Source organism: Mustela putorius, unplaced genomic scaffold (genome assembly GCF_011764305.1).
Source record: "Mustela putorius furo isolate JIRA1106 unplaced genomic scaffold, ASM1176430v1.1 tig00003836_pilon_pilon_pilon, whole genome shotgun sequence".
Classification (NCBI taxonomy): domain Eukaryota; kingdom Metazoa; phylum Chordata; class Mammalia; order Carnivora; family Mustelidae; genus Mustela; species Mustela putorius.
In genome coordinates, this window is record NW_025421989.1 from 35,902,379 (window position 1) to 35,928,356 (window position 25,978).

At 38.8% G+C, this 25,978-nt stretch overlaps 1 protein-coding gene across 3 annotated transcripts in view; it reads left to right on the top strand.

Moving 5' to 3' along the window:
- USP9X (ubiquitin specific peptidase 9 X-linked) overlaps positions 1-25,978 on the top strand; it is a 162,876-nt gene that overhangs the window by 44,322 nt on the left and 92,576 nt on the right. For all 3 annotated transcript variants that reach the window (XM_013057508.2, XM_004754912.2, XM_004754913.2), the window contains exon 2: positions 21,011-21,264. In XM_013057508.2, the coding sequence (XP_012912962.1) occupies positions 21,169-21,264 (96 nt within the window). In that variant the 5' untranslated portion in view covers positions 21,011-21,168. The remainder of the gene's footprint in view (positions 1-21,010; positions 21,265-25,978) is intronic.

A 25,978-nucleotide genomic window follows, 5' to 3' on the forward strand; every position in this document is an offset into this window, starting at 1 on the left:
TTCCGTTTCCTTTTCAAATTCTTTATATTTGTGACTTAATCTAGTTGTGCAAGATTCAGACAAAAAGAATACCCACAGGATGCACATTGAATATGGTAATTATTGATAATCTATTTGCCTTTCTTAAAATGTTGACCAAATGAAATGAGGTCCTTATTTCCAGTGTGATAGATTAGCATTTCGTGATTGAATTAGTAACTTCCAAGTATTAACTAATTTTGATAAAGATCTGTTCAAAGCTATTAATAGATAACTTTGAGTTGTTAATCTTGTAATTTAACAAAGAGTAGACTGATAAGTAGTTACACTGCGACATTTGGTATGTGACTTTGTCTAATATTTCAAGTCAACATTGCTCACTCAGTAATAGGTTGATTTGTTTAGGGACTAGAATTTAATGGGACCTCGCACCCTTTTGTGTAAGGATTTAGTAAATAAAAGAGTATGTAAGTAGAAGTATCTCTCCCTCTTGAAAAGCAGTCTGGGTGATAGCACTGTAAGTCTCGTTATTTTGAAGGATTGTAATATTAGTTTTCTGTTTTAGTAGGCAGAACCATAACCAGTAGGTAGGTATGAGTGACAAGGGAAATAGAGTTCTGATAGAAGAGAGACCTTCCTGCTGACAGCAGTGGGCTTAACAATGTTGTAACAGGCAATCTTCAAGGGCAGATAAGAAGTTGAATTTTCTACATTTGGAGCAGTTAATTTCTGAATCTTAATGGTCTTCCAAGCCACTCCTCCTCTATTCCCTGCTAAATTCTAGCCTTCAAAGTATGTTTGGTACCCTTTTTGTGCTCAAGTTAAAACAGATGTTTTCTTGTTAAAGAAAGCAGACTTGTTTTAAAATTAGTTCATGTATTTTGAACTGCCTCCTAATTGAAAACTGCCATACCATTTTTTACTTTTTAATTTTTTAAAAGATTTTACTTACTTGTGAGAGAGTGTTTGCATGGACCAGGGGGAGAGGCAAGGGAAGGAGGGGGACAAGCAGACTTCCCACTGAGCAGGGAGCCCATCCTGGGGGCTCAGTCCCAGGACCCTGAGAACATGAATTGAGCAGAAGGCAACCACTTAACCAACCTGACTGAGCCACCCTGGTACCCAAGAACTGCCACACCATTTCAGTACTTACATTAGCTTTGTATTTTTCACACATTTTTGCTTAATTGTGCTGTTTGATTTGTGGGACAGTGAGAACAACAGAAGCCGACTTGTTGGTGCCAAGGACAAATGATGTCATAGCACACCGTGTATACACAGTGATGTAATTAAGTAGGAGGGCTGAGTCCCCCACATGGCATATGATGGTGGTAAAATAGCTGTGCAGTTCACAAGAACTCATGCCTTAGCAGTCAGTAATATGCTGCCATCTGTCACTTTATATTATTATTAATAGTTTTGTTTGTAGTTTGTTTTGTAGGAGGGCAAGAAGCATAAGGAGTTTAATTTTTAATTTCATATGTACATATGTTTAAACAGTGCTAAAATAGAAAGTAGTTTTTAAAAATGCTGTTAAGGTAGAACCAAAATTGGTGAACTTGAGCCAGCTTGGTATTGTTGATAGAAATCTAGTGCTTGGAGTCAAGTGGCTGGAACTGGGACTCCAATCCATACTTACTAGGTTATTTATTGAATGAAAAATGTGCTTATATTTCTCCCTAAAAGTGTGGTTCTTTTGTTCAACAGATAATTTGTAAGTTGTGTAGCACCACATGATTTTGATGTCTTATTACTGGTTTCTTTATTCTCCCTGTTGTAAAATTTTCTTTAGAGCCAGCACAAATTCTGATAGGAATACCGAGCTATGAGTTGTCTTACAAATATTAAGATAATCTCCGATTTGAAACTTTTTAAAAAGTAGGACAAAATTTCCAATATGGTAGGATTCTGTGTTAAAGCAACAGAATAATAAACGCTGCTGTATTTGTATAAAACAGTTGAGGCTGTCCATTTATTTTAAAAATCAGCCTGAGCAATTGTGATATATACATCAGGAGCATAGAATCCTGGTAATTTGTAGTTGGGAGAATGCTTTCCCCCTGAACTGATCTAGAGATCATATTTGTTGGGAGTCTGGGAAAGTTCAAAAATAAGAATTGTCAGGGCTACATAATGATCTAGTTGGCATTTTAGGGGAGAAGAGACTGGCACTTGTTAGAACACTTAGTATTTATTGGGTACCTCTTCTTTCGGAGGTACTTCACATACATTCTCCCATTCAAGCTTCCCAATAATCTCTGAAGGTGTTAGCCAATTTGTGGGGTGGGGTGATAACTTTGAGATTAAACACTACCTGTTACAGGCATGTCTGTTACATTGTAATTGCTGAAAGACTTCATGGTCTGCAAAATCAGGCACCAAAACTGGATTTATAGGGGAAAAACAGGGCTAAGAGTAAAGGGATCACTCAAAAGCTATGTAACTTTGTAATTAGAGCACTAATAGAAACAATAAAAATTCTAATAAAATAAACAGCACAGTTAAAAACATCTTGAATTCCTGACAAGCTATAGTAATATAGGACTTATTAAAAACTGGTAACCTAATGGAACCCTTCCATATAGGGAACTGTTGAGGTTATGGAGTTAGCACATGGGGGAAATAAAATGCACAAAGATCAGAGAGAACAGTGTAAGTACTTCCAAGGCAGAGCATGTAGCCAGCCTGAGTAAAGCGGAATATGGGGTATGACCCACCGTCATACTGCTGCTGTTACTTGGTGCAAGGCATCAGTGTATTGAGGGGAAAATTGCTTCTGAATTAACATGACTTGCAAGTGTGTTTGCTGGCTTTTGCCAGTGAGCTAAATCTCATTAACATAGCTGCATGTTTGGTAGCAAAGTAGACTTTGACAGGTCTTTTTCACTTCAAAATCCATACTTCAGTACTACACCTTCAGTACTTCCACCTTCAGTACTACATTGTAAATAGTTGTCTTTAAAATGTCTTCCCTCCAATGGAATGTTGTTAGGAAAAGGAACTAATTAATACTTCACTGGATACCTTCTGGCATTTAAAGATGATGATTACCTGATTTAATCACCACAACTGTAGTATTGATATTTGGGAAGTTTGCTCAAGATCACACAGTAGGTATCAGTAGAAATTTAAGTTCAGTGTACCTGCTTATACATTTGCTTTTGTATACTATATTGCTGCTGGCAAAATAATTTTATTTTGGCCTTTAACAAGTTTGTCCAACACACTTAATGGTATTGGTGAAGTCATTCTATTCCCCGCCTCTGGTGTCTTACAGCACTGAAATAGGCACAAATAGTGATGGAGCATAGCAAAGGGATGAGCAGAGGCAATGGTACCAACTTGTCTGTATTTGAAATCCAGATTTGCTAACTTTATTCTCCCTATTAACTATTTTGAATTAGTAAATGATAATCTGGCTCATGGTAAATGCTTAGTAAATGTTCACTTACTTGTCCATCACCCCTACCCCATTGCTTCTCTAATATTCTGGTTCTTCTGCTTTTAATCCATACTATTCTATTTCTCTCCTTCCCCATCTGTTCATATCATTGATTTGAAATAGATTAAATATAGATTGTGTTTAACTCAATATTGATGTTTTTGACACTTCCTAAGTTTTCATTGATGTTTTGGGAATATTTGTAACTTTTTTTTTTTTTTTAAAGATTTTATTTATTCTGGGGCGCCTGGGTGGTTCAGTGGGTTAAAGCCTCTGCCTTCAGCTCAGGTCATGATCCCGGGGTCATGGGATCGACCCCCGCATCGGGCTCTCTGCTCAGCGGGTAGCCTGCTTCCTCATCTCTCTCTGCCTGCTTCTCTGCCTACTTGTGATCTCTGTCTGTCAAATAAATAAATAAAATCTTTAAAAAAAAAAAAAAAGATTTTATTTATTCATATGAGGGAGAGTGAGCAAGAGAGAGCACAAGCTCGGGAAGGGGCAGAAGGAAAGGAAAAAGCAGACTTCCCCCTGAGCAGGGAGCTGGGTATGGGTCTAGATCCCAGGACCCTAGGATCATGACCTGAGCTGAAGGCAGACGCTTAACTGATTGAGCCACCCAGGCATGAGATGTTTTGGGTGTGGGTGGCTTATTGTTTATGCACGGCTGGACAGTTCTAAAAACTAGGGATGTGTGAGGATTTGTAATGTTTTAGTTTTCAAGGTACAGGCTATGGATCTGAATACATGGGTGTGCTGTTTTAGTCTCATTTTGTGTGCCTAAGTTTCTTGCATTTATTAATGTGTAAATACAATGTATAAATATACTAAGAAAAAAAGCAAAAAAAAAAAACCCTGTGGTATATTTCAGTGACATGACCGTGCCTTTGTTTTGTCTTTAAGGAGAATTCAGAATTTTCATTATTTGTAGATAACATAATTATATAGGAAAATCAATTGAGGAACTAGTAAATGCTTTGAATATGATCATTGTCCCCAAATAAATTATTTTACTTTGGTTGAGTTCTAGTTTTATTTCTGTGTTCTCCTTTTAAATTTATTGAGACTTGATTTACAGCCTAGTTAGTATATGGTCCATTCTGGAGAATGTTCATGTGCACTCAAGAAGAGTATGTATTCTATTGTTGGTAGTGTGTTCTACGTATTTCTCTGTTGGTAGTTGTTTTGTAGTGTTATAAAATCTTTTCTATCCTTGATCTTTTTAGTTGTTCCATCCATTATTGAAAGTGGGGAATTGGAAGTTTTAATTATTGTTATATCGTCTTATTTCCCTCTCCTTTTGTCATTTTTTGCTTCATATATTTTGGGGCTTGTAGTTTGCATATATGTATTTATAGTTGATAAATCTTGATGAATGGGCCCTTTTATTATAAAATGTTCTTTTTATCTTTAGTAATAATATTTTTGTCTTAAAGTCTATTTTTTGTGATAAATGTATAGACACTTCATCTTTCTTATAATTGCTGTCTTGTGTGATGCATATTTTTCCATTCTTTTACCTTTTTTTTTAAAAGATTTTATTTATTTATTTGGCAGAGATCACAAGTAGGCGGAGAGGCAGGCAGAGAGAGAGGAGTAAGCAGGCTCCCTGCTGAGCAGAGAGCCCGATGCGGGGCTTGATCTCCAGGACCCTGGGATCATGACCTGAGCCCAAGGCAGAGGCTTTAACCAAACACTGAGCCACCCAGGCACCCCCATTCTTTTACTTTTTATTAAAGTAACCTCTCTGCCCAGCATGGGGCTCAAACTCATGATGCCAAGATCAAGAGTTGCACACGCTACCAACTGGCCTAGCCAGGTGCTCCTCCATCCTTTTGCTTTTAACCAATTTGTATCTTTGGAACTAAAATTCTATTGATGACATGTGGTTGGATCTTCCTTTTTAAATCCAGTCTGTCTCTGTGATTTTTTTTTTTTTAAGATTTTATTTATTTATTTGACAGAGAGAGGAGGAAGCAGGCTCCCTGCTGAGCAGAGAGCCCGATGCGGGGCTCCATCCCAGGACCCTGAGATCATGACCTGAGCCGAAAGCAGAGACTCAAGCCACTGAGCCACCTGGGCACGCCCCTGTCTCTGTTTTTTTTTTAAAGAATTTATTTATTTGACAGAGAGAGATCACAAGTAGGCAGAGAGGCAGGCAGAGAGAGAGAGGAGGAAGCAGGCTCCCCGCTGAGCAGAGAGCCCGATGTGGGACTCGATCCCAGGACCCTGGGATCATGACCTGAGCCGAAGGCAGTGGCCCAACCCACTGAGCCACCCAGGCGCCCCTGTCTCTGTGTTTTGATTGAATTTTATTTTTATTGAGTTTTATGATATTTAATGTCATTGATCTAGCTGGATTTACATCTGCCATTTTACTTTGTTTTCTGTGTCTCATGTCTTGTTTTTCTTTTATGATTTCTTTTGCCATACGTGGACATTTTCTAATATATTTTAATTCCTTTTAATGATTTTTTTCACTATATTTTTTTACATTTTTTTAAGTAGATTTATTGAGATTTACATATCTTACAGTTCATCCATCTGAAGTATACAATTCAGTGTTTTTGGTGTATCGTTTTAAAAAATTGTGTTAAAATACATCACAAAATTTGCTATTTTAACCCTTTTAAGTGCATAGCTTAGTGGCATCACTTACAGTCACGGTGGTATACAGCCATCACCACTATCTTTTTCCAAAACTTCCAGTAATTCTCCTTCCTTCCTTTCCTTCTGCTCAACCCCAGGTAACCTCTGCTTTCTGTCACTGAATTTACCTATGCTAAATAGACTAGTGGAATCAGCTTATTTGTCCTTTTGTAACTGCCTTATTTCACTTAGCATAGTGTTTTCAAGGCTCATCCATATTGTAGCATGTATCAGAACTATATTCTTTTTTATGAAGATAATCTGTTGTATGGGTATAACATTTTGTTACTTTATCTGTTGACAGACATTTGGGTGTTTCCTGCATATTTTGGCTAATGTAGCTAAAAACATTTGTATTGAAGTTTTTGGTGTGGGCCTGTCTTTTTTCTCATTTATATACATAGGAGTTAAACAACTGGATCATGTGTTAATTGTGTATTTAACTTTTTGAGGAATTGCCAGACTTTGTCAAAGACTGTATCTTTTTTTATTACTGCCAGCAGTGTATGAAGTTTCCACTTTTCTCCACATTCTCGCCAACACTTTCCTGTACCCCCACCCTTCTTTTGTTGGTAAAATATACATAATGTAAAATTTACCATTTTAACCATTTTTAAGTGTACAGTTCTGTGGTTATAAATGCATGTATGTTGCTGTGCAGCTGTCACCACCATCCATCTCCATTTCATTTGCCCCAACTGAAACTGTGTCCATTAAATACTAACTCCTCAAATTCCTTTTCCCCAAGTCCTTGATAACCACCATCTTACTTTAAATATTTACAATATTTGCCCTTTTGTGACAGGCTTATTTCACTCAGTGTATTGTCTTCAGGGTTCATGCATGTTATAGTATGTCTCGACTTCCTTTTTGTTTTTATTATTTTTAGAAAATTTATATGAAAGGGAGAATGAGTACAAGTGGGTAGAGGGGCAGATGAAGATAGGGACAGGTGGGCTCCTCGCTGAGTACGGAGCCCGAGATCATGACCTGAGCCAAAGTTGGGGGCTTAATTGACTGGGCCACCCAGGTGCTCCTTGACTTCCTTTTTAAAAGTGAATAATACTCCATTGTATATACCACATTTTATTCATCTGTAGGTGGACACTTGAATAACTTCGACCTTTTGGCTGCTGTGAATAGTGCTGCTATGAAAATGTACAAATAAAATGATTGAACCTCTGCTTTCAGCCCTTTTGGGTATATATGCAAAAGTGAAATTGCTGCCTAATATACTAATTCTATGTTTAGTTTTTTGGGAAACTGCCATACTATTTTCCACAGAGCCTGCACCATTTTACACTACCACTAGCAGTGCACAAGGATCCTCCGCCCTCCACATCCTCACCAAAACTTGCTATCTTCCATTTTTTAAATTATAATCATCCTTGTCGATGGGAGGAATCTATCTCACTGGGGCTTTGATTTGCATTTTCCTGGTGGCTATGATGTGTTAATTATACATCTTCTTTGGAGAAATGCCTGTTCAGATGGTTTTCTCATTTTTAAATTGGTTGTCTTTCTTATTACTGAGTTGTAGGGGTTTTTTTTGGTGTATGCTAAATATAGATCCCTTATTAGATTAATGATTTGTAGTGGGTGTTTTCTCCCCTCTCGTTCTCTGGGTTGTCTTTTCACTGTCTTGGATTAAATGCCTTTTGGAGCACAAAGGTTTTTAATTCTGGTGAAGTCCATTTTATCTGTTTGTTGCTCCTGCTTCTGCTATCGTACCTGTAAGAATCCATTGCTAAAATGCTAGGTCATGAAGATTTATCCCTGTTTCTTTGAAGAGTTTTTAAAGATGTTGATTTTATGTTTAGGTCATTTCATTTTGTGTTAATTCATTCTGTTATAGGGAAATATTTCTGTACACAGTAGACCCAATTACGCATTATGTACACTTGGTTTCATACAATACTTTTAAAAAATCACTTAAGAGCAGAAAGGAGAAAAATGCATTTATACTGTTTTTATAATTATATTTATCAGTTCTCTTTCATTGGGGATTGGGTCTAACAACCTCTTTATGCTCTTATGCTGGAAGTTGATCTCTGACTTCAGTATTGAAACAATTTTGGTTAACAAGTTGTTTTTCTTTCACTACTGTGACTATGTCATCCCACTGGTTTCTGGCTTCCATATTGTCTGAAGAGAAATCAGCCAACAGTGTTACTGAGGAACCTTTCTATGTGATGATTTGCTTCTTCCTGCTTTCTCCTTTCTTTTTGTATTTGGCTTTTGACATTTTGATTATGTTTCTCAATCTGGTCTCTCTGAATTTATCCTACTTGGATTTTGCTGAAATTCTTGGATGTATAGATAAATGTTTTTCATTGAGTTTGGGGGGAGTTTGGACCATAATTTCTTAAAATACCTTTTCATTTCTCTTTCTGGACTCCATTAGGCATATGCTGGTATGCTTAATTATGTTCCACATGTCTCTGAAACTCATTTTTTTCTCTGTTCTACAACTTGCTTAGTCTATTGATCTTTTAGTTTGCTGATTCTTTTTTCTGATAGCTTGTATCTTCTGCTGAACCACTTCATTTAATTTTTTAATTTCAGATATTGACTAAAAATTCTTACTCGAATTTTCATTTGGTTCTTTTTTTAAAAATTTCTCTTTATAGTCTCTTTTTTAAACGTCATCTTTTCCTTTACTTTTTTTGTTTTGTTTTGTTCTAAGATTTTATTTGGGAGAGAGTGCGTGCATACATAGAGCAGAGGGGCAGAGGCAGGGAGAGAAGCAGATTCCCTGCTGAGCAGGGAGCCCAACATGGGGATTGATCCCAGGACCTGGAGATCATGAGCTGAGCTGAGCTGAAGGCAGATGCTTAACCGACTAAGCCACCCAGATACCCATTTGCTTTATTTACTACTTTCAAGCCCGCTTTTCTTTAGTTCTTTGAACGTACTCGTAATAGCTGTTTTGAAGCCTTTGCTAAGTCTGACATGTGGACCCTCTCAAAGCCAGTTTCTTTTGACTGCCCCTTCCCCTGTGTATAGGCCACAGTCTCCCATCATTGCACATCTTGTAAATTTTGGGGGGATCACTGGATCTTTAATCTACCATAGCAGTTTTGGATACTGATTCCCCACTACCATACCTAGGGACTTGTTATTTGCTTGTGTGTCTAACAGCTGGCTATATTGGAATCATTTTCGTTGCAATGTGCAGCCTATCATTTTACTCTTCAGAGGGTAGAGGCTTAGCATAACTGTTAAGCTGTCTCCCTCTGTTGGTATCACATGCAAATGTTAGTCTCCCCTAATTGTTGGCTGATGGCTTGTTTTAGGTGATACCCTGGGATTTAATTGCCACACAGACTGATCCAATTCAGTTTTTCTCCTTTGTAGGGGATAATTCTGGAGTTCAGTCTTTGAGGTCTGCTTTGACCTCCCTCAAGGGAGGCCCTTAGCTGTCTCTTTACCTGATTCTTCTTAGGTAAACTGCTAGCTGGTTTCGAGTTTATCTTCTTGCTCTCAAAAGATAAACCAGCCTCTTTTATTTATTTTTTTTTAAAGATTTTATTTTTATTTATTTGAGAGAGAGCAAGCATGAGTAGGGAGAGGGGCAGAGAGAGCCTGATGTGTGCTCGATCCCAGGACTCTGGAATCATGACCTGAGCTGAAGGCAGATGCTTAACCACCTGAGCCACCCAGGTGCGCAGCCAGTCTCTTGATTGGTTACTGCCTTGGTTTACATTGTTTTTAGTGCATGCTCAGATTTGAATTTTCCCTTTGAGAGAAATTTGAAACTTTCTTATGGCCTGCCTCTCCCCCTGGGCAAATCCTTTACAACACTGCTTCAGATTGGGGCTGGAGTGGGTGTGGGAGGGTGAAGCAATGGCTTAGTTCTGTCAGTGACACCCTCCCTTCATGAGTAGGATGCTAGCTAGGTAGGAGCAGCGGCCTTTGGTGCTCTCACCTTGTCTCCCCCAGTGTGGAACCTCCATCCTATGTGTGACATGGAATGAGGGCTATTAGGATCCCGCAGAACCCGGAGTCAAACTTCTGCTCCACAAGTAGGGCTTGGATAGAAGAAAGGAGCCCCAGGCATCTCAACTGCTTGGGCCTGTGAGAGAGCCCTGCAAGTCAAGTTGGGGATGATGAGAAATGCTAGCTGCTTTCCCTCTCGTGGGGGAGATAACCTTGACTGGGAGGTTGGAGGAGAGAGCCCTGTGTCCTTGGCTGCACCCACCCGGAATGGAACTTCTGTCCTGCTGAGCTGGCCCAAAATGCCACAGGCTGACTGTTCTTACTGAGATACAGAAGGTTTTCTTTTTCCTTTTTCTTTCTTTGGTAGATTTTCTTCAATAAGTGTTTTTTGATTTACTGGATACCCTTAGGACAATTTCTGGGTACTTCAAAAAAAATTTTAAGTAATTTTCACTGGTTACTGTTGTTTCACTGGGGAGACTATCCACAGAGCTTCTGATGCCAGCATTCCAGAAGTCATGTTTAATTTAAAATTGCCTTTTAACTTAAGTTGCCTACAGCCACTTAAAAACTCATGTTTGAGAATGCCTTGGAAAAGATGCTGGAGTTATTGAAGCTTTAATGTGTGTGTACAAGCTTCCAGTACCCTAATTGTGTACATAGGACTTGACAGACAACTTAGTATGAAGAAGTTTTGAATAAGCATGTTTAACCAATTATGGAGCATTTTTTTTTTAAGATTTTATTTATTTATTTGACAGACAGAGATCATAAGCAGGCAGACAGGCAGGCAGAGAGAGGGAGAGGAGGAAGCAGGCTCCCTGCAGAGCAGAGAGCTCGATGCGGGACTCGATCCCAAGACCCTGAGATCATGACCTGAGCCGAAGGCAGCGGCTTAACCCACTGAGCCACCCAGGCGCCCCGAGAGCATTTCTAAATGAATACATTTTTGTTGCAATAAAAAAACTTAGAATGCAAGATGCAGTTCTGTTGTAATGACCTAATAGGAAGTTACCCATTGGAAGCTGTAGCGAGTGTATATGGTGACTTTATTTTTAAAATTTTCAAAATGTATTTTTATTGAAGTATAGTTGATCCATAGTGTTACATTCGCATATGGTGTTTTAGTGACAAAAATTAAGGTCTGTGTGTGTTTAATAGTGGTTGGTAATAGAATATGAGCATTTAGCTAAACTAATGTTTTGGATTTAACAAAGGTTAATTAGACATCTTTATTTGCATTAGCCTGAGTTGGTGATTGGCTGTGAAGCTGTCTAGAGCTAGCATCACATTTGGGGTCTGGGGAACCTGTGCTTAAAGTAGCTGTCTTGATTGGTTTTATGTCTAATATAACATAATTGTGAGAAGAATGAGCCCTGTGTCAATGATAATGGCAGTGCTGGTGGAGCTAGAAAAAGAAAAGTCCTTTGCTCTTGAGCAAGGACTACATTTTAAAATTGCCTAGGGGTGTTTAGGTTTGTAGCTATAGACTCAGCTATTGAAATAACTTACTGCATTTTAAACTCCTGAAACCTGAAATCTCATGTCACACTGAACAATCGTTTTTTATAATGTGGTTTTTTATTATGCTGTATTTCTTAGGAATATAGTGATAGCATTTTAGAAGTAAATTCTGTGGTATGTAGCTATTAACAATGTTGTAGAAGAATGACATGGGAAATTTTTAAATAAAGTGAAACAACCAGTTTTATAAAATGTTTTTGGATCAGAAACATTTTAATGGAGTTTATCTTGGAGTTGGGGATATGGTGAGATTAACAGTAGATTTTTTCCCTTATTTTCTATTGTGAATACATGGCCTGGTTAAAACCGTAGAATCATGGAGCTTGTGCTACCTGGGGTGGAATCCTGGCTCTCCCATTTTCACTGCCTTTTTATTCACTCTGCCCTAGTTTCTTTACTCCTGAAATGGGGCTAATAATAGGCTTGTTCTGAGGATTAAATAAGTTATACATATAAGTTGCTTAGAATAGTGCCTGACACAAAGTAAACACTCAAATGGTAACTATTACCATCGCTATTAATAAGAGAATTTTTATTTAAAATCTGAGGTATGTCAGCCCAGCTGTAATAGTGTTGAAGTTGGGAAATTAGAGATGAAAAAATAATTAGGGCTGATTGAGAATGACCTTGAATAGTGCTTATGTAAAATGTGGAGAGGAGGAAGCCACTAAAAATTTCAGAGACAAAGTGTTGGATTAATTTATCATTGATATACTAAACAGATTGGTATCGTGGAGATCAGCCAGTATGCTGTTAAAATTGGAGTCTCTTAATGTGCAGTGGGAGTGGAAAAGATAATTTGGGACACATTAGAAAAGAGAAATTGTTGGAAACAAGAAGGGAGAGGGTTTGACTTTGATGATTTTTATTGTCCCCCCCAACCTCATTTTTGTTTTGAGTACCTACCTGTTGTGTGCCAGTGAATCCTTGGGATATAAGGATGACCAGAGTTCATAAAACTTCTACCCTTAGGGAACTTTTGATTTTGTAGGGAGAGTGATCATCATACAGATGCTTTAAGAAAAGTGCAGCTGGCTCTCAGAGCCTCAGGGTTGTTTGATGAGTTCTGAGTCAGGTGAGTTGAGTGCTGATGAATCAGTATGGGAAAACTAAGCCGAATTGCTCTTTCAGAGACTTGAGTCCACATGGAGGAGGAGTACATTCGAAGGAACAAGAAGATATATTGAACTGGAGTTAGAACGGGGTGGGGTGGGGAGGGTAGTTGCAAGATGAGACTGGAGTTGGGTATTCACGGGCCTTGTTAGTATTTGGTCTTCATCCTAGTCTTTTGAAGATTTTTAAGCAGGGCCATGATATGATATAGTTTGCATTTTAATAAGAGTCATAGTGTTCATTTCTAATGCCAAAAAGATAAAACATAATTGGAGGCTTGACAATAACCATGATTTTAGGAGAAAGATCATACATAATCCCTTACCCTTGTCCCCCCAACCCTTTTTCCCCCCATCGTAATTCTCCCCCTTCAGAGAAAACATCTTGAAAACTTTGGAGAACCTTCATGATTTTATGGAAGAGCCAATGGCTTTAGAGTCCAACACATGTTAGTAACTGCCGTGTTGGACAAGCTCAAGTTACTTAATGTTTTAGTTTCTGTTCATGTCTGTTCAATTGGATTAATAGTCCTATGGAATAGGTGTCATGATGATGGCATGAGGTTATACAAATAAAACACCCACTGTTGTGCCTGATGCCTAAGTTTTTTAGAGGAATGTAGAAATTAGGATTGAGGGACGCCTGGGTGGCTCATTTGGTTGGACAACTGCCTTGTGGTCATGATCCCAGAATCCCGGGATCGAGTCCCGCATGAGGCTCCCAGCTCCACGGGGAGTCTGCTTCTCCCTCTGACCTTCTCCTTGCTCATGCTCTCTCTCACTGTCTCTCTCTCAAATAAATAAAATCTTAAAAAACAAAAAAAGGGGGGCACCTGGGTGGCTCAGTGGGTTAAGCCGCTGCCTTCAGCTCAGGTCATGATCTCAGGGTCCTGGGGTCGAGTCCCGCATCAGGCTCTCTGCTCAGCAGGGAGCCTGCTTCCCCTCTCTCTCTCTGTCTGCCTCTCCGTCTACTTGTGATTTCTTTCTATCAAATAAATAAAATCTTTAAAAAAAAAAAAAACAAAAAAAGGAAATTAGGATTGAACTGTAAGGGATCCTGTGGTATTGTGACTTAAAATATATATTTAGTCTTTATTCCAGTTTCTGGCACAGAGCTCAAAAACCCTAGGAATTAACTAAGTGGTAGGAGCCAAAAGAGACATCTTACATTTGGTTAATGAGGTGACTTTTGGAAAGCCCCTAAAGATGGAGGCTGGTTGCCAGGGGAAACCGAATACGTGATTAGAGTGTTGGAATTTTCAGCCCCTTCCCTTCCCCCTTCCTTGGAGTGTGGGGAGAGACTAGAGATTGACTTTAACTAAACTTCAGTAGCCAATAATTTAAGTAGTCATGCTTATGTAATAAAGCCTCCATAAAACTCCAAAAAGATGGGGTTCTGAGGGCTTCTGGCTTCTGGAATAACTGAGTTATTCCCAGTAACTATTTGGGGACAGTGGTGAGCCCAGAAAGAACATGGAAACTTCTTGCCCTTTCCCCATATGTTGTCTCATGCATCTCCTCCATCTAGCCGTTTCTGAGTTACGTCCTTTAATAATAAACCATAATGTAGTAAGTAAATGATTTTCTGAATTCTGTGAACCACTCTCGCAAATTAAACCCAAGGCACAGGGGTCATTGGAGCCTCCAGTCTATAGCCAGTTAGAGAGAAGCATAGGTGACTGCTTGGACTGATGACTGAGGTGGGGGGAGAGGGCAATCTTGTAGGACTGGCTGAGCCCTTAACCTGTGGGATCTGGTGGTGTCTCCAGGTAGATAATGTCAGAATTAAGAATGTCAGGACACCCCGCTAGAGTCTGAGAATTGCTTGTGAGGGAAAAAACGCATGCTGTAACTGGGTGTAGAATTGTAGAGTCACAGAATAAACTTTGAATGGAATGGAATCAAATCTACAAAAGAAAATATTTCTCAGATCTTACGACTACTGAAACCTATTCTGCCTTTACCCTCTTGAGTGGTTCTAGGTCTAGTGTCTGAATATAATTGGTTGTGAGGTTGTGTGACAAGAAATAATCATACATAGTTAAATAATTAGTTAAAGCAAATAAAATAGCAATGATTGCAAGTAAGGTTACCTAAAAATTAGAATCTGGATTATTCCCAGTAACTATTTTTACTCACATTTCAGTGTTTTCTTAGAAGGGTTATTAAAAAAAATCCTGTAAGTCCAGGTGTTGGTGCAGGTAATGAACTACACATACTGTTTTTCTTTTGTGTCTTTTTTTTTTTTTTAATAGTTTTTGGGTTTTTTAGTTTGTGTGTGTCCTTGGAAGTGTCTAAAACCTGCAATAGCTTTATGTGTCTTTTCTTCTGCAGTAGGAAAACTTCTTGGTTAGGACAGGATACTTTTTCTTCCAGATAACAGTGCATAAGAATTTTGCCTTTAAGCATATTGAATCTGTAATAGTGATAGAAATCCCAGTTTAAAATTCAAAAGGGTCAGGGTGCCTGGATGGCTCAGTGGGTTAAGTGCCGGGCTCTCTGCTTGGGTTATGATCTCAAGGTTGTGAAGTTGAGCTCTTTGTCAGGCTCCACACTTGGGATCCTGTCTCCCTCTTTCCCCTTCCCACCTCGTGCATGCTCTCTCAAATAAATCCTTTTTTTTTTTTAAAAAAAAAAAAAAAAAGGAAAGATCTTAGGATCTTTCCAGGGGGCACCTGTGTGGCTCAGTTGGTTGGGCATCTGCTTTCGGCTCAGGTCATGATCCCAGGGTCTTGTGGTCCCAGGGTCCTGCTCAGCAGGAAGCATGCTTCTCCCTCTCCCTCTGCCTGCCACTCCTCCTGCTGTGCTATCTCTCTGTCAAATAAATAAATAAAATCTTTTTTAAAATTAAAATTCAGAAAAGTCTAAAATACTCTTGGCCTAAACAATTATTTTCATACTCTAAAATCTTTAATTAAAGGGTGCCTGGGTGGCTCAGTGGGTTAAGCCGCTGCCTTCGGCTCAGGTCATGATCTCGGGGTCCTGGGATCGAGTCCCGCATCAGGCTCTTTGCTCAGCAGGGAGCCTGCTTCCCTCTATCTCCCTCTCTGCCTGCCCCTCTGTCTGCTTGTGATCTCTCTCTGTCAAATGGATAAATAAAATCTTTTAAAAACAATAAATAAATAAAATAAAATCTTTAATTAAAAAACAAACTTTTGGAGAAATTCAGTTCTGCAGACTAAAGTGAATATAAATGGTCGCCACTTATGGAATACTAGGTTATTTAAAAAAAGAAAAAAACAAAACGAAACACAATGCCAGCCTTTAACCAGGTAAAGGTGATGCGTTTCCCATCTTGGAAGATACTGAGATGCTAAGTTTGAGTACAAAAAATGCTGTCCTCTAAAAACCATCTAATGTTGCCGTTGTGATTACATGTTGTATTGCAGAAAATCCATCATAATTTCTGGTAAAACCTGAGAGAAAGGGAGTACCTTCCCCCCCTGCCAAAAAATAAAACTTGATGCTTTTTATGCAAAGCTTGAAACTTCATACAGTAAATTTTCACACTGGATTTGTTGAATTTGAGCATTCCTTTAGGAAATGGTTATTTGTTAAATTTTAAATGATTTGAATAATTTTTTAGTTGAGTATATTGTAGCTTTGACTAGGTAGAAAGCTTGTTCTAGCCTTGCTGAGTATGCCCAAATGTCTCCTGGAAAACAAGCTCTGTAGAGTCTTGGGACTGCTTCTTGAAATCAAGTAAAACAGTGTAATTCCCATCTGTTTCCTCTACTTGAATGGGATTTATTAAGAAAGGTAGCAGTGTTATTCTTGGATAACTTAGTTGTAGCATATCTTTGATAAACTTTTTCCCATTCAAAGCTTTCCAAGTTCTATTTGAAAACGTTATTTTTCCAATTATTACCTCAGATACTCAAGAACCCTACATAGTACATTATAGAAAGGGAAAAGAAAACATTCTGAGAATTACTGTGAGTTTGGTATTTGCAAAACACCTTTGTTAAAATAATCCTCATGGGATTTTTGTGGGTGGCATTATCTCAGTTTTAAACACCTGTGAAAATAGAGCGGCCATTAACTGACCTTTAAGAAAGACAGCTTGTTAAATGGCAGAGGTGGAATTTTGAAATTAAGTTTTAAAAATCCAGAAAGTATTTTTAATTGTTCCATACCTTTTTCTTACCTTTTTCTTGCTCTTAATCTTTCAGTCCTAGCATACCAAGGAAAAGGTATTAGTTCTTACGTGGTGGGAGAGAGACGGCTGTTAAAAATAACAACATAGAGGGGCGCCTGGGTGGCTCAGTGGGTTAAAGCCTCTGCCTTCGGCTCAGGTCATGATCCCAGAGTGCTGGGATGGAGCCCCTCATTGGGCTCTCTGCTCAGTGGGGAGCCTGCTTCCTCCTCTCTCTCTGCCTGCTTCTCTGCCTACTTGTGATCTCTGTCTGCCTAATAAATAAATAAGATCTTAAAAAAAAATAACAATAGAGAGACTGTACTATGCTGAGACCTGACATACCTGCTCAGCAGTACTGGAAAGCTTGACGTGTGGAGAACTGACAGAGTTAGAAGAAAGCTAGAAACCAAGGGATAGAAAGGTGAGAATCACAGTAAGCGGAGACAGGGATGGCAGGCAGCTTGAGGCCTTGTTAATGGGATATTCTGCAAGAAGCAGATGATGATTTAGTTCTGTGGTCAGAGTAAAAGGTATATTGTTTGGCAGAGAGGTTGCTTTTCCATTTACCTTAAAGTTATTTTTTTTAAAGATTTTGTTTATTCATTTGGCAGAGAGAGCAGAAGCAGGCAGAGAGGCAGGCAGAAGAGGGGCAGGGAAGCAGGCTCCCCACTGAGCAGAGAGCCTGATGCAGGGCTTGATCCCAGGACCCTGAACCAAAGGCAGAGGCCCAACCAACTGAGCCACCCAGGTGCCCCTAAAGTTAGTTTAAAGGGATAGTTCTTAGTAATCTGCAGAATACTTTGGTTTAGAATAATTTATTTCCAGACTTTTGCCAGATAGTTTTGATTTGTCTATAGATGCAGGGTTTTGGGGGATACATACAGATAGAAGGATGTTGAGTATAAAACAACATGAGGATATAATTTTAAGATACTTTAACTGAAATGGTCTCCCAATGTTAAAGGACTATAAAGCAAGAGAGCAATCAGTGCTATATATATATATACAATTTTATTGTAAGAAAATATATACAACCTTAAATTCAATCATTTAACCATTTTTATGTGTACAGTTCATTGGCCATTAAGTACATTCGTATTGTGCAGCCATCACTGTCATCCATCACCATTCATCTTCAGCACTTTTTTTTATCTTCCCAAGCTGAAACTGTGCCTGTTGTTAACCCCCTATTCTTCCCTCCCTGCAACCTCTGTAACCACCTTTCTACTTTCTGTATTAGTGTAGGCACCTCATATTAAGTGTAATCACAGAATATTTGTTTTTTGTGACTGGCTTATTTTACTTAGCGCGGTGTCCTCAAGGTTTATCCATGTTGTAGCATGTGCTAGAATTTCCTTCCTTTTTAACAATAGAGAATATCTCATTGTATGTGCGTACCACATTTTGTTTATTCATTCTTTCGTCCTTGGATTGCTTCCTGGAAAGACTTTTTTAAGAGAGATAGTATTGGTGTAGTGGACCAGGTAATTGTTAACTTTCTGCTTGTGCTTTGGTCACGTTACTTTTTATTTTATTTTTTCTTTAGATTATTTATTTGTCAGAGAGAGAGAGAGCGCGCGAGCGAGCATACAAGCAGGCAGAGGCAGAGAGAGAAGCAGGCTCCCTGCTGACCAGGGAGACTGATGTGGGCTTAAAGCAGATTAACTGACTGAGCCACCTAGGTGTCCCTCAAGTTACTTTTTAGATGCTTGGTTTTTAATTTTAGAAAAGCACCACATTTTGTGTAAACAGTAAAAATTTACTTAGAAAGAAAAAAAAACCTGGCTTTAATTTTTTGGTGTGCTTCAGGATTTGTCTTCTTTCCTAGATTTTCCCCATACTTGGGAATATATTGTGCTTCTGCTTCTACTGCCCCCTAAGATTGTGACTCACTTCCTCTCAGTAGGTGGTAGCCAGGTGGAGGTTGTGTTTAAGGGGGGGTGGGAGGCTCTGAGATTATACTACTGAGTACATGTGTGTTGACTTCTTTGTGAATAACTGGCTCTAAGTTCAAGATTCCTAAGTTTTGCTTCAATTCCACACTTGGAGAGTGAACGATTTAGTGGATGTTCTCACCTGTTTCAGTATTCAAAACGAGTCCTCACTGACATCACTACTACCTGCCACCATCCCCTTTGAAAAGTAGTAGAAAGGAAAGGAAACCTGATGTCATCCAGGATTGTATAAACCAAGGAAGCTCAGAGGTTCAAGTAGTGGTGGCCACTTGTAACTCATGCTGAGAAGAGGGCACACAATAGCAAGAAGCAGTTACTCGATTTGCCATAGTAGAGCATCAGTGATCTATGAAGCAAACATTCTCCCTGCCAAATGTACATATTCACAAAGCTTTGTCTGTAGTTTCAGGGGAGTTACTCTTGAAATCCATCCATATTCCTCAGTTAAGACCCACCGGCTTAAAGCAATTTTGGTAGCTTGGACCCAGCCAGATGATAAGGGAAAATGGAAAAGGTGAAAGGGGAGGCAGAGATATTTCAGATTTGGGGGGAAAGGGAAGGATACAGATTGGTGGTTTTTTAGTAAGGGAGACTAAAGCATATTTATAGACAAATAACAAGGCATCCAGGAAAAGAGTGAGGGGATCATCCTTGACGGGAGCATACAAATGGATCATGAACCCAGGTTGGGAAACAAAGAGAAGAAATGGAACAAATTTGAAGTGGAGAAGAATCAAGTTGAATTGATGAGCTGATAAATTTAAGTGGCAGGGAAAGAAAAGTACTCAAATAATTTGCCAGCAGACCCAGAATGACTAAAGAAAATTATTAGCTAGTTTCTCCGGGTTTTTAAAATTGTTTACTTCATGTGGATTTTTTTTGTAATGTAGGGTGTATTAAACTGGAAAACAAAAGTGAAAGAGAGCTGCTCAATCATGTTCTCTTTTGTATTTTCACTTATGTATTAGATATTTTTCTGTGTGTGTTTTTAGCCTCACCAGTACTTGATATTACCAGTCTTAAACTTTGTTGTTACACAAATCTAATAAGTGAAACAAAATCTTGTTAGGGACATATCTCTGGGTTAAGCGATTTTATTTATTTGTTTGTTTTTAAAAATTTAATTTTAAAGATGTATTGATTTTAGGGGTGCCTGGCTGGCTCAGTCAGTTACATGTCTGACTTCAGCTCAGGTTCTGATCTTAGAGTTGTGGCATCAAGCCCCTCGACCCCGAGATCATGACCTGAGCCAAAGTCAAGAGTCAGACATTTAACTGACTGAGCCACCCAGGTGCCCCAAGTGACTATGTTGAAATTGGAGGTAAACATGGACTGTTCTGGACTAAATGGAAAGTATGCTCGCCTTATAATGAAATACTATAACTCATCAGCTATGGCTCTCAATCTCATGGCACAATTCTCAATCACCAGGGGAGAATTTATGGAAAGTACTGATACCTAGGCTTCACGTGCAGATGCAGTAATTTGTTCAGTCTGGAGAGGGGTGTGCACATCACTGTTTTTCCAAGCATCTCAGATGATTTTAGTATGCAGCTAAGGATCAGAGCCACTGGTAAAATGAATATATAGAATTGAGGGCTTGCTGGCATTCCCCTGTACACCTTTGCTGGTCAGGTAACAAATAATTCCATTGTTAAACAGTTGTGGTCTTGTAGCACTGTCACGCCTCTGGGAATGCCTGTGACCAAAACCTTGGCAAAAGTGAAGAGTCAGGATCACTTGACAGAATAGGTTCTTTTAAGAATAGTAGTATATAGTTTGATCTTTTTCCAACGAAAAATTCCCCCAAAGTTGTAAAGTTTCGTTTAAACCTGTTACAAGCTTGTTAAAAAGCCATTTATAATGCCCTTGTACAATAATGATACACGTTAGTTGTACAGTCTTTCCTGAAATATTTTAAAAAATAATATTTTGTTACCTGGCTTATGTCTTGAATTTGGTATTTTTACAGTGTATTGAAGGTATTAGCAAATCCGAGACAGTTTTTGCCATTCCATGATTGAATCAAAATGACTACTATAAATACCTTGATAATGTCTTTGGAATTCCAAAAGAAAGCTGAAACATAAGGCTGTGGTTTGGTACAAGCTGATCTATAGTTACCAGTTTGAGTCTGGTATTAATGAGGCTTTAGCTTTTCACTTTATGCTCTCGTTATATAGCCACCTTCTCTTGACTAGATTCACTGGTACTACTAGGACTGAACAGTTTCTTAATTTAAATCTAAAACAAATGTACTTTTTTTTTCTTATAGGTTATGCAATGGTCTCTGCAAGATGGTTTATTCTTGAATTGGAGCTTTTTAAGACTGACAAATGCTGGTACTTCATCTTCTATAAGTGGACTATAATTTCTTTTCTCAAGACAACTACATAAGCAGACAAAATTGCAAAGATCTGCCCTGTGTCGAGTATGACAGCCACGACTCGTGGCTCTCCGGTAGGAGGGAATGACAGCCAGGGCCAGGCTCCTGATGGACAGTCTCAGCCCCCCCTCCAACAGAATCAGGTAGGATGTTTAAGATACTAGTTAAAGCTACATTGGTATGTCTCCTATGATATCACTTAATGGAGCATGTTCTGGGGTGTGCCTGGGTGGCTCTATCGGTTTGGTATCTACTTGGGGCTCAGGTTATGATCACAGAGTCCATGGGATCACACCCTGCATCATTGAATTCCCTGCTCAGAGGGGAGACTGCTTCTCCCTCTCTTTCGGCCTGCCACTTCTGCCTACTTGTGCTCTCTCTCTGATATATAAGTAAAATCTTTACTTGTTTAAAGATTTTATTTATTTATTTGACAGAGAGATCACAAGTAGGCAGAGAGGCAGGCATAGGGGAGGGGTGGGAAGCACGCTCCCTGCTGAGCAGAGAGCCTGTTGTGGGCCTCGATCCCAGGACCCTGAGATTGTGACCTGAGCCAAAGGCAGAGGCTTAACCCACTGAGCCACCCAGGTGCCCCTTTCACCTACTTTTTAAAAAAAGATTTTATTTATTCATTAGATAGAGCAAGAGAGCACACAAGCAGAGGGAGATGGTCTCGTTCCTAAAACCCTGAGATCATGTCCCGAGCCAAAGGCAGACGTTCAATTGACTTAAGCCAGGTGCCCCTCAGCTACTTTTTCTAATATATACACTTGCATTGGGTAATACCCGAATAAGACAGACACACTTAAATTTGTGATGTGCAGCTCAAACAACATTTACAGGTGAATTTATAGCTGAGGGGCAGGCACATGAATCACAGACATGCTGCTTACAGTTGGCGCATGTTTATGTGGAACTCCGTATGGATAAGTTTTAGGCAAAAATACTGTTACTATAGGGTACTTAAGTTTGTCACTTGGGGATAAGTTCTTTTTGTCCAGTTACTATAGATTAGACAATCTATTATAGGAATGGTAGAAAAGAGATGTGCATGTGTGCTCTCTCTCTTTTTGCCCTCTCTTCTCCTTCTGCCATTTTGAAGAAGTGAGCAAGTCAGGTTTTAATTTTGTTTTTCCAAATAAATGTGTCACCTTTATTCGTTTTCCTCTCCAGTTCCCACGTTTAAGCCATAAAATACTGAAGTAGTAGTCACAAGTAGCACACAGAATCATTAAGTCTTAGGGTCATATATTTGTTACCTAGTGTTCAGGTTTCGTTAAACATAGAGATTTGTGTTGGATGCCAAAGAATCTATTTTTAAACCAGGAGCTAGAAGACTTTGAGTATATTTCATTCTCTATTTATTTTTATTTTTTTAAATATTTTTAATTTGAATTCAATTAACATGTAATATTGGTGTCAGAGGTAGAGGCCAGTGATTCATCAGTCTTAAATTTTACTTACTTTTAAGATTCAAGTATAATTAACATACAGTATTATGTTGGTTTCACATGTACAGTATAATTTAACAGTTCTGTACCTTACTTGGTGCTCATCTCTTTCACCTATCCCCTACCTACCTTCTCTCTGGCAGCTACCAGTTCTCTATATTGGAGAGTCTGCTGGATGTTAACTATACTGGAATTAAAATTTTTTTAAAAAGTGTTTTTTGGGGGATGCCTGGGTGGCTCAGTTGGTTAAGCATCTGCCTTTGGCTCAGATCATGATTCCAGGTTCCTGGGATCAAGTTCCACATTGGGCTTCTTGCTCAGGGGAGAGCCTGCTTCTCTGTCTGCCTTGCGCTGCCCCTGCTTGTATTCTCTCTCTCTAGCAAATAAAAAAATGAAAGTGATTTTTGTTTGTCTCCATTTGTCTTTGTTTCTCAAATTCCACATAGTGAAATCATGGTATTTGTCTTTCTCTAACTTCTTTCACTTAGCATTACACCCTCTTGAAACATCCCTGTTGTTGAAAATAGCAAGATTTCTTTCTTTTTATGGCTGAATAATATACTCCATTGTATTTTCTGTTTTATACCTGTATTGTGCATGGAGTTCTGAGTTCTTTTTCGGTGTTTTGCTGCTTGCATGGCTTTAAATAAATACTAAACATTTGCTCTAAAGTCACTTTTTTTTTTTTAAAAGATTTTATTTATTTATTTCATAGAGATCACAAGTAGGCAGAGAGGCAGGTGGGGAGAGGGGGAGAAGCAGGCTCCCTGCTGAGCAGAGAGCCTGACGTGGGGCTCGATCCCAGGATCCTGAGATCATGACCCAAGCCGAAGGCAGAGGCTTAAACCACTGAGCCACTCAGGCACCCCTCTAATATCACTTTTATTTTAAGGTACACTTGATAATTTTTAGAGCTCTTGGGTTTGTGATATCCACCTGTTAATGCATCTGTATTACATTCTCATCCGTCTAATAGTGGTTGAGTGTTGTGTTTTTTTGGTTTTGGGGTTTTTTTTTTGTTTTTGATTTTGAGAACACTGATGATTAAAACAAAACAAACTACATTCTTAGCTACTGTAGAATCCTTCACTTTTGCCTTTTTACTCTCTACTTTTTAAAATTAGGATTTTAGTTACTTCACAAGATTTGACCCTTTGAACCAAGGAGTAATAACCATAACATTAATCATTATCCAATTTATGGATCCATTTGGGAATATACTTTTTACATATTGGCATAAAGGGAATTTCTAAGATCAATATAAAATTTCACTTCTATAATTTTTAAAGGAGAAAGGATATATAATTTCCACAGGAAGAAAATTTTGCCTCTGGTATGTAGTAGAACTTGGTCTTGAATGAAACAGCCTTGGCAAAGGTACTGTGGGCTTAAAAACTCTTGGGTGCAGTTGTTAGGAGGGTGCAAACTTTCTGGAATGTATTTTGGCAATATATATGTCAGTACCCCTAAAAGAGTTTATATTATTGTTGTAATTGTATTTCTAGGAACCTATCCTACAGAAAAACCAAAGTTCAACACAAAGATTTATATATTTTAGAATACCTTTTTTGGGGTGCCTGGGTGGCCTAGGTGGTTGGGCGACTGCTTTCGGCTCAAGTTATGATCCCAGAGTCCCAGGATCAAGTCCCACATCAGGCTCCAAGCTCCATGGAGAGTCTGTTTCTCCCTCCCACCCTCTCCCCTCTCATCTCTCTCTTACACACTCTCTCAAATAAATAAAGAAAACCTTAAAAAAAAAAAAAAAAAACCCTCTTTACAGCTCTGGGTTTGTTTTGTTTTGTTACGTTTTGTTTTTTTAAGATTTTATTGTCAGAGCACAAGTAGTAGAGGAAGAGGGAACAGCAGACTTCCTGCTGAGCAGGGAGCCTGATGTAGGGCTCAGTCCTAGGACCCCTGAGATCATGACCTGAGCCAAAGGCAGAGGCTTAAGCCACAGGTGCCCCACAGCTCTGTTTATGTTGGCGACAAAAGTGGCAAAATACTAAATATCTCTTAATTAACTTAATTAATACTATGTAACCATTAGTCAATTTTTTTAAAAAAGATTCTTAATGATGTGGGAAAACACTCAAATGTTGAATGGAAAGGGCATAGACTTAAGCAGATATAATCCCAGTTTTAAAATTTCGATGGGATTTTTGGCTCCCTAGAACAAAGGTTGCAGGGAAATAATTGGAACTGTCAGCAGTGCTTGTCTGTTGTTGTGGGTATTACAGATGTTTTCATTATTGTATCTTTATTTCTAAATATATATCAGGGGAAGGGGTTTTTTAAAACTTACATTTTTTTTTAAAGATTTTATTTATTTATTTGATAGATCACAAGTAGATAGAAAGGCAGGCAGATAGAGGAGGAAGTAGACTCCCCACTGAGCAGAGAGCCCCACATGGGACTCTATCCCAGGATCCAGAGATCATGACCTGCGCTGAAGGCAGAGGCTTAACCCACTGAGCTACCCAGGCACCCCCTGACTTACATATTTTAGGTGCTAATATTTCTGTTGGGCTTCTAACACTTGAATTGCTATAGATTTCGTTATTTTTCTTGAGACTAGCTCTGTTCTGGATGATGTTCGCCATCTTAAGTAAAAGTTCACCATTTGGTTGCAAATTAGGTCTGTGAGTTCATGTATAAATTTTGTGAGAGCCCCGCGTTGGGCTCTTGCTTCTCCGTCTCTCTCTGCCTGCCTCTCTGCCTTCTTGTGATCTCTCTCTGTCAAATAAATAAATAAAGTCTTCAAAAAAATTTTTTTGTGAGTAGAACATATTAATGGTGATATACCCAGCTGTCTTGAGTACAAGCATTTACTGATGCAGAAGATAGGAGAGGATCCCTCGTCTTCTGTAAGGGCCATCAACCTACAATGGGTAGAAAATTCAAGAACACATGAGTAAAAATCAGGTTAAAATTTAGGTCAGTTTCAATTTAAAAGAAACAGTACCATCTGCTCTCGAAAGAAGAATGTGAGAGTCATAAAGTTCATTTACTTAGTTACAGAAATATTATGTGCATCTAAAGGGGGAAAGAGAAGGATATTCTAAAAATGAAGAATGAAGTGAAAGTGAGTAAAATTAGACCGATTAGTTGAAAATAACGTGGCTTAGGGCTACCTGTGTGGCTCAGTCAGTTAAATATCTGCCTTTGGCTAGGTCATGATCCCAGAGTTCTGGGATTGAGCCCTGCATTGGGCCCCCTGCACACTGGGGAGCCTGCTTCTCCCTCTTCCTGCCACTCCCTATGCTTGTGCCCTCATCTCTCTGTCTTTCTCTGTCAAATACTTAAAAAAAAAAAAAAAAAAAGACATGGCTTACTTAGAAACCACAACCATGAAGTTTTTGTGTGTGTGTGTTTTTTAAAGATTTTATTTATTTATTTGATAGAGAAA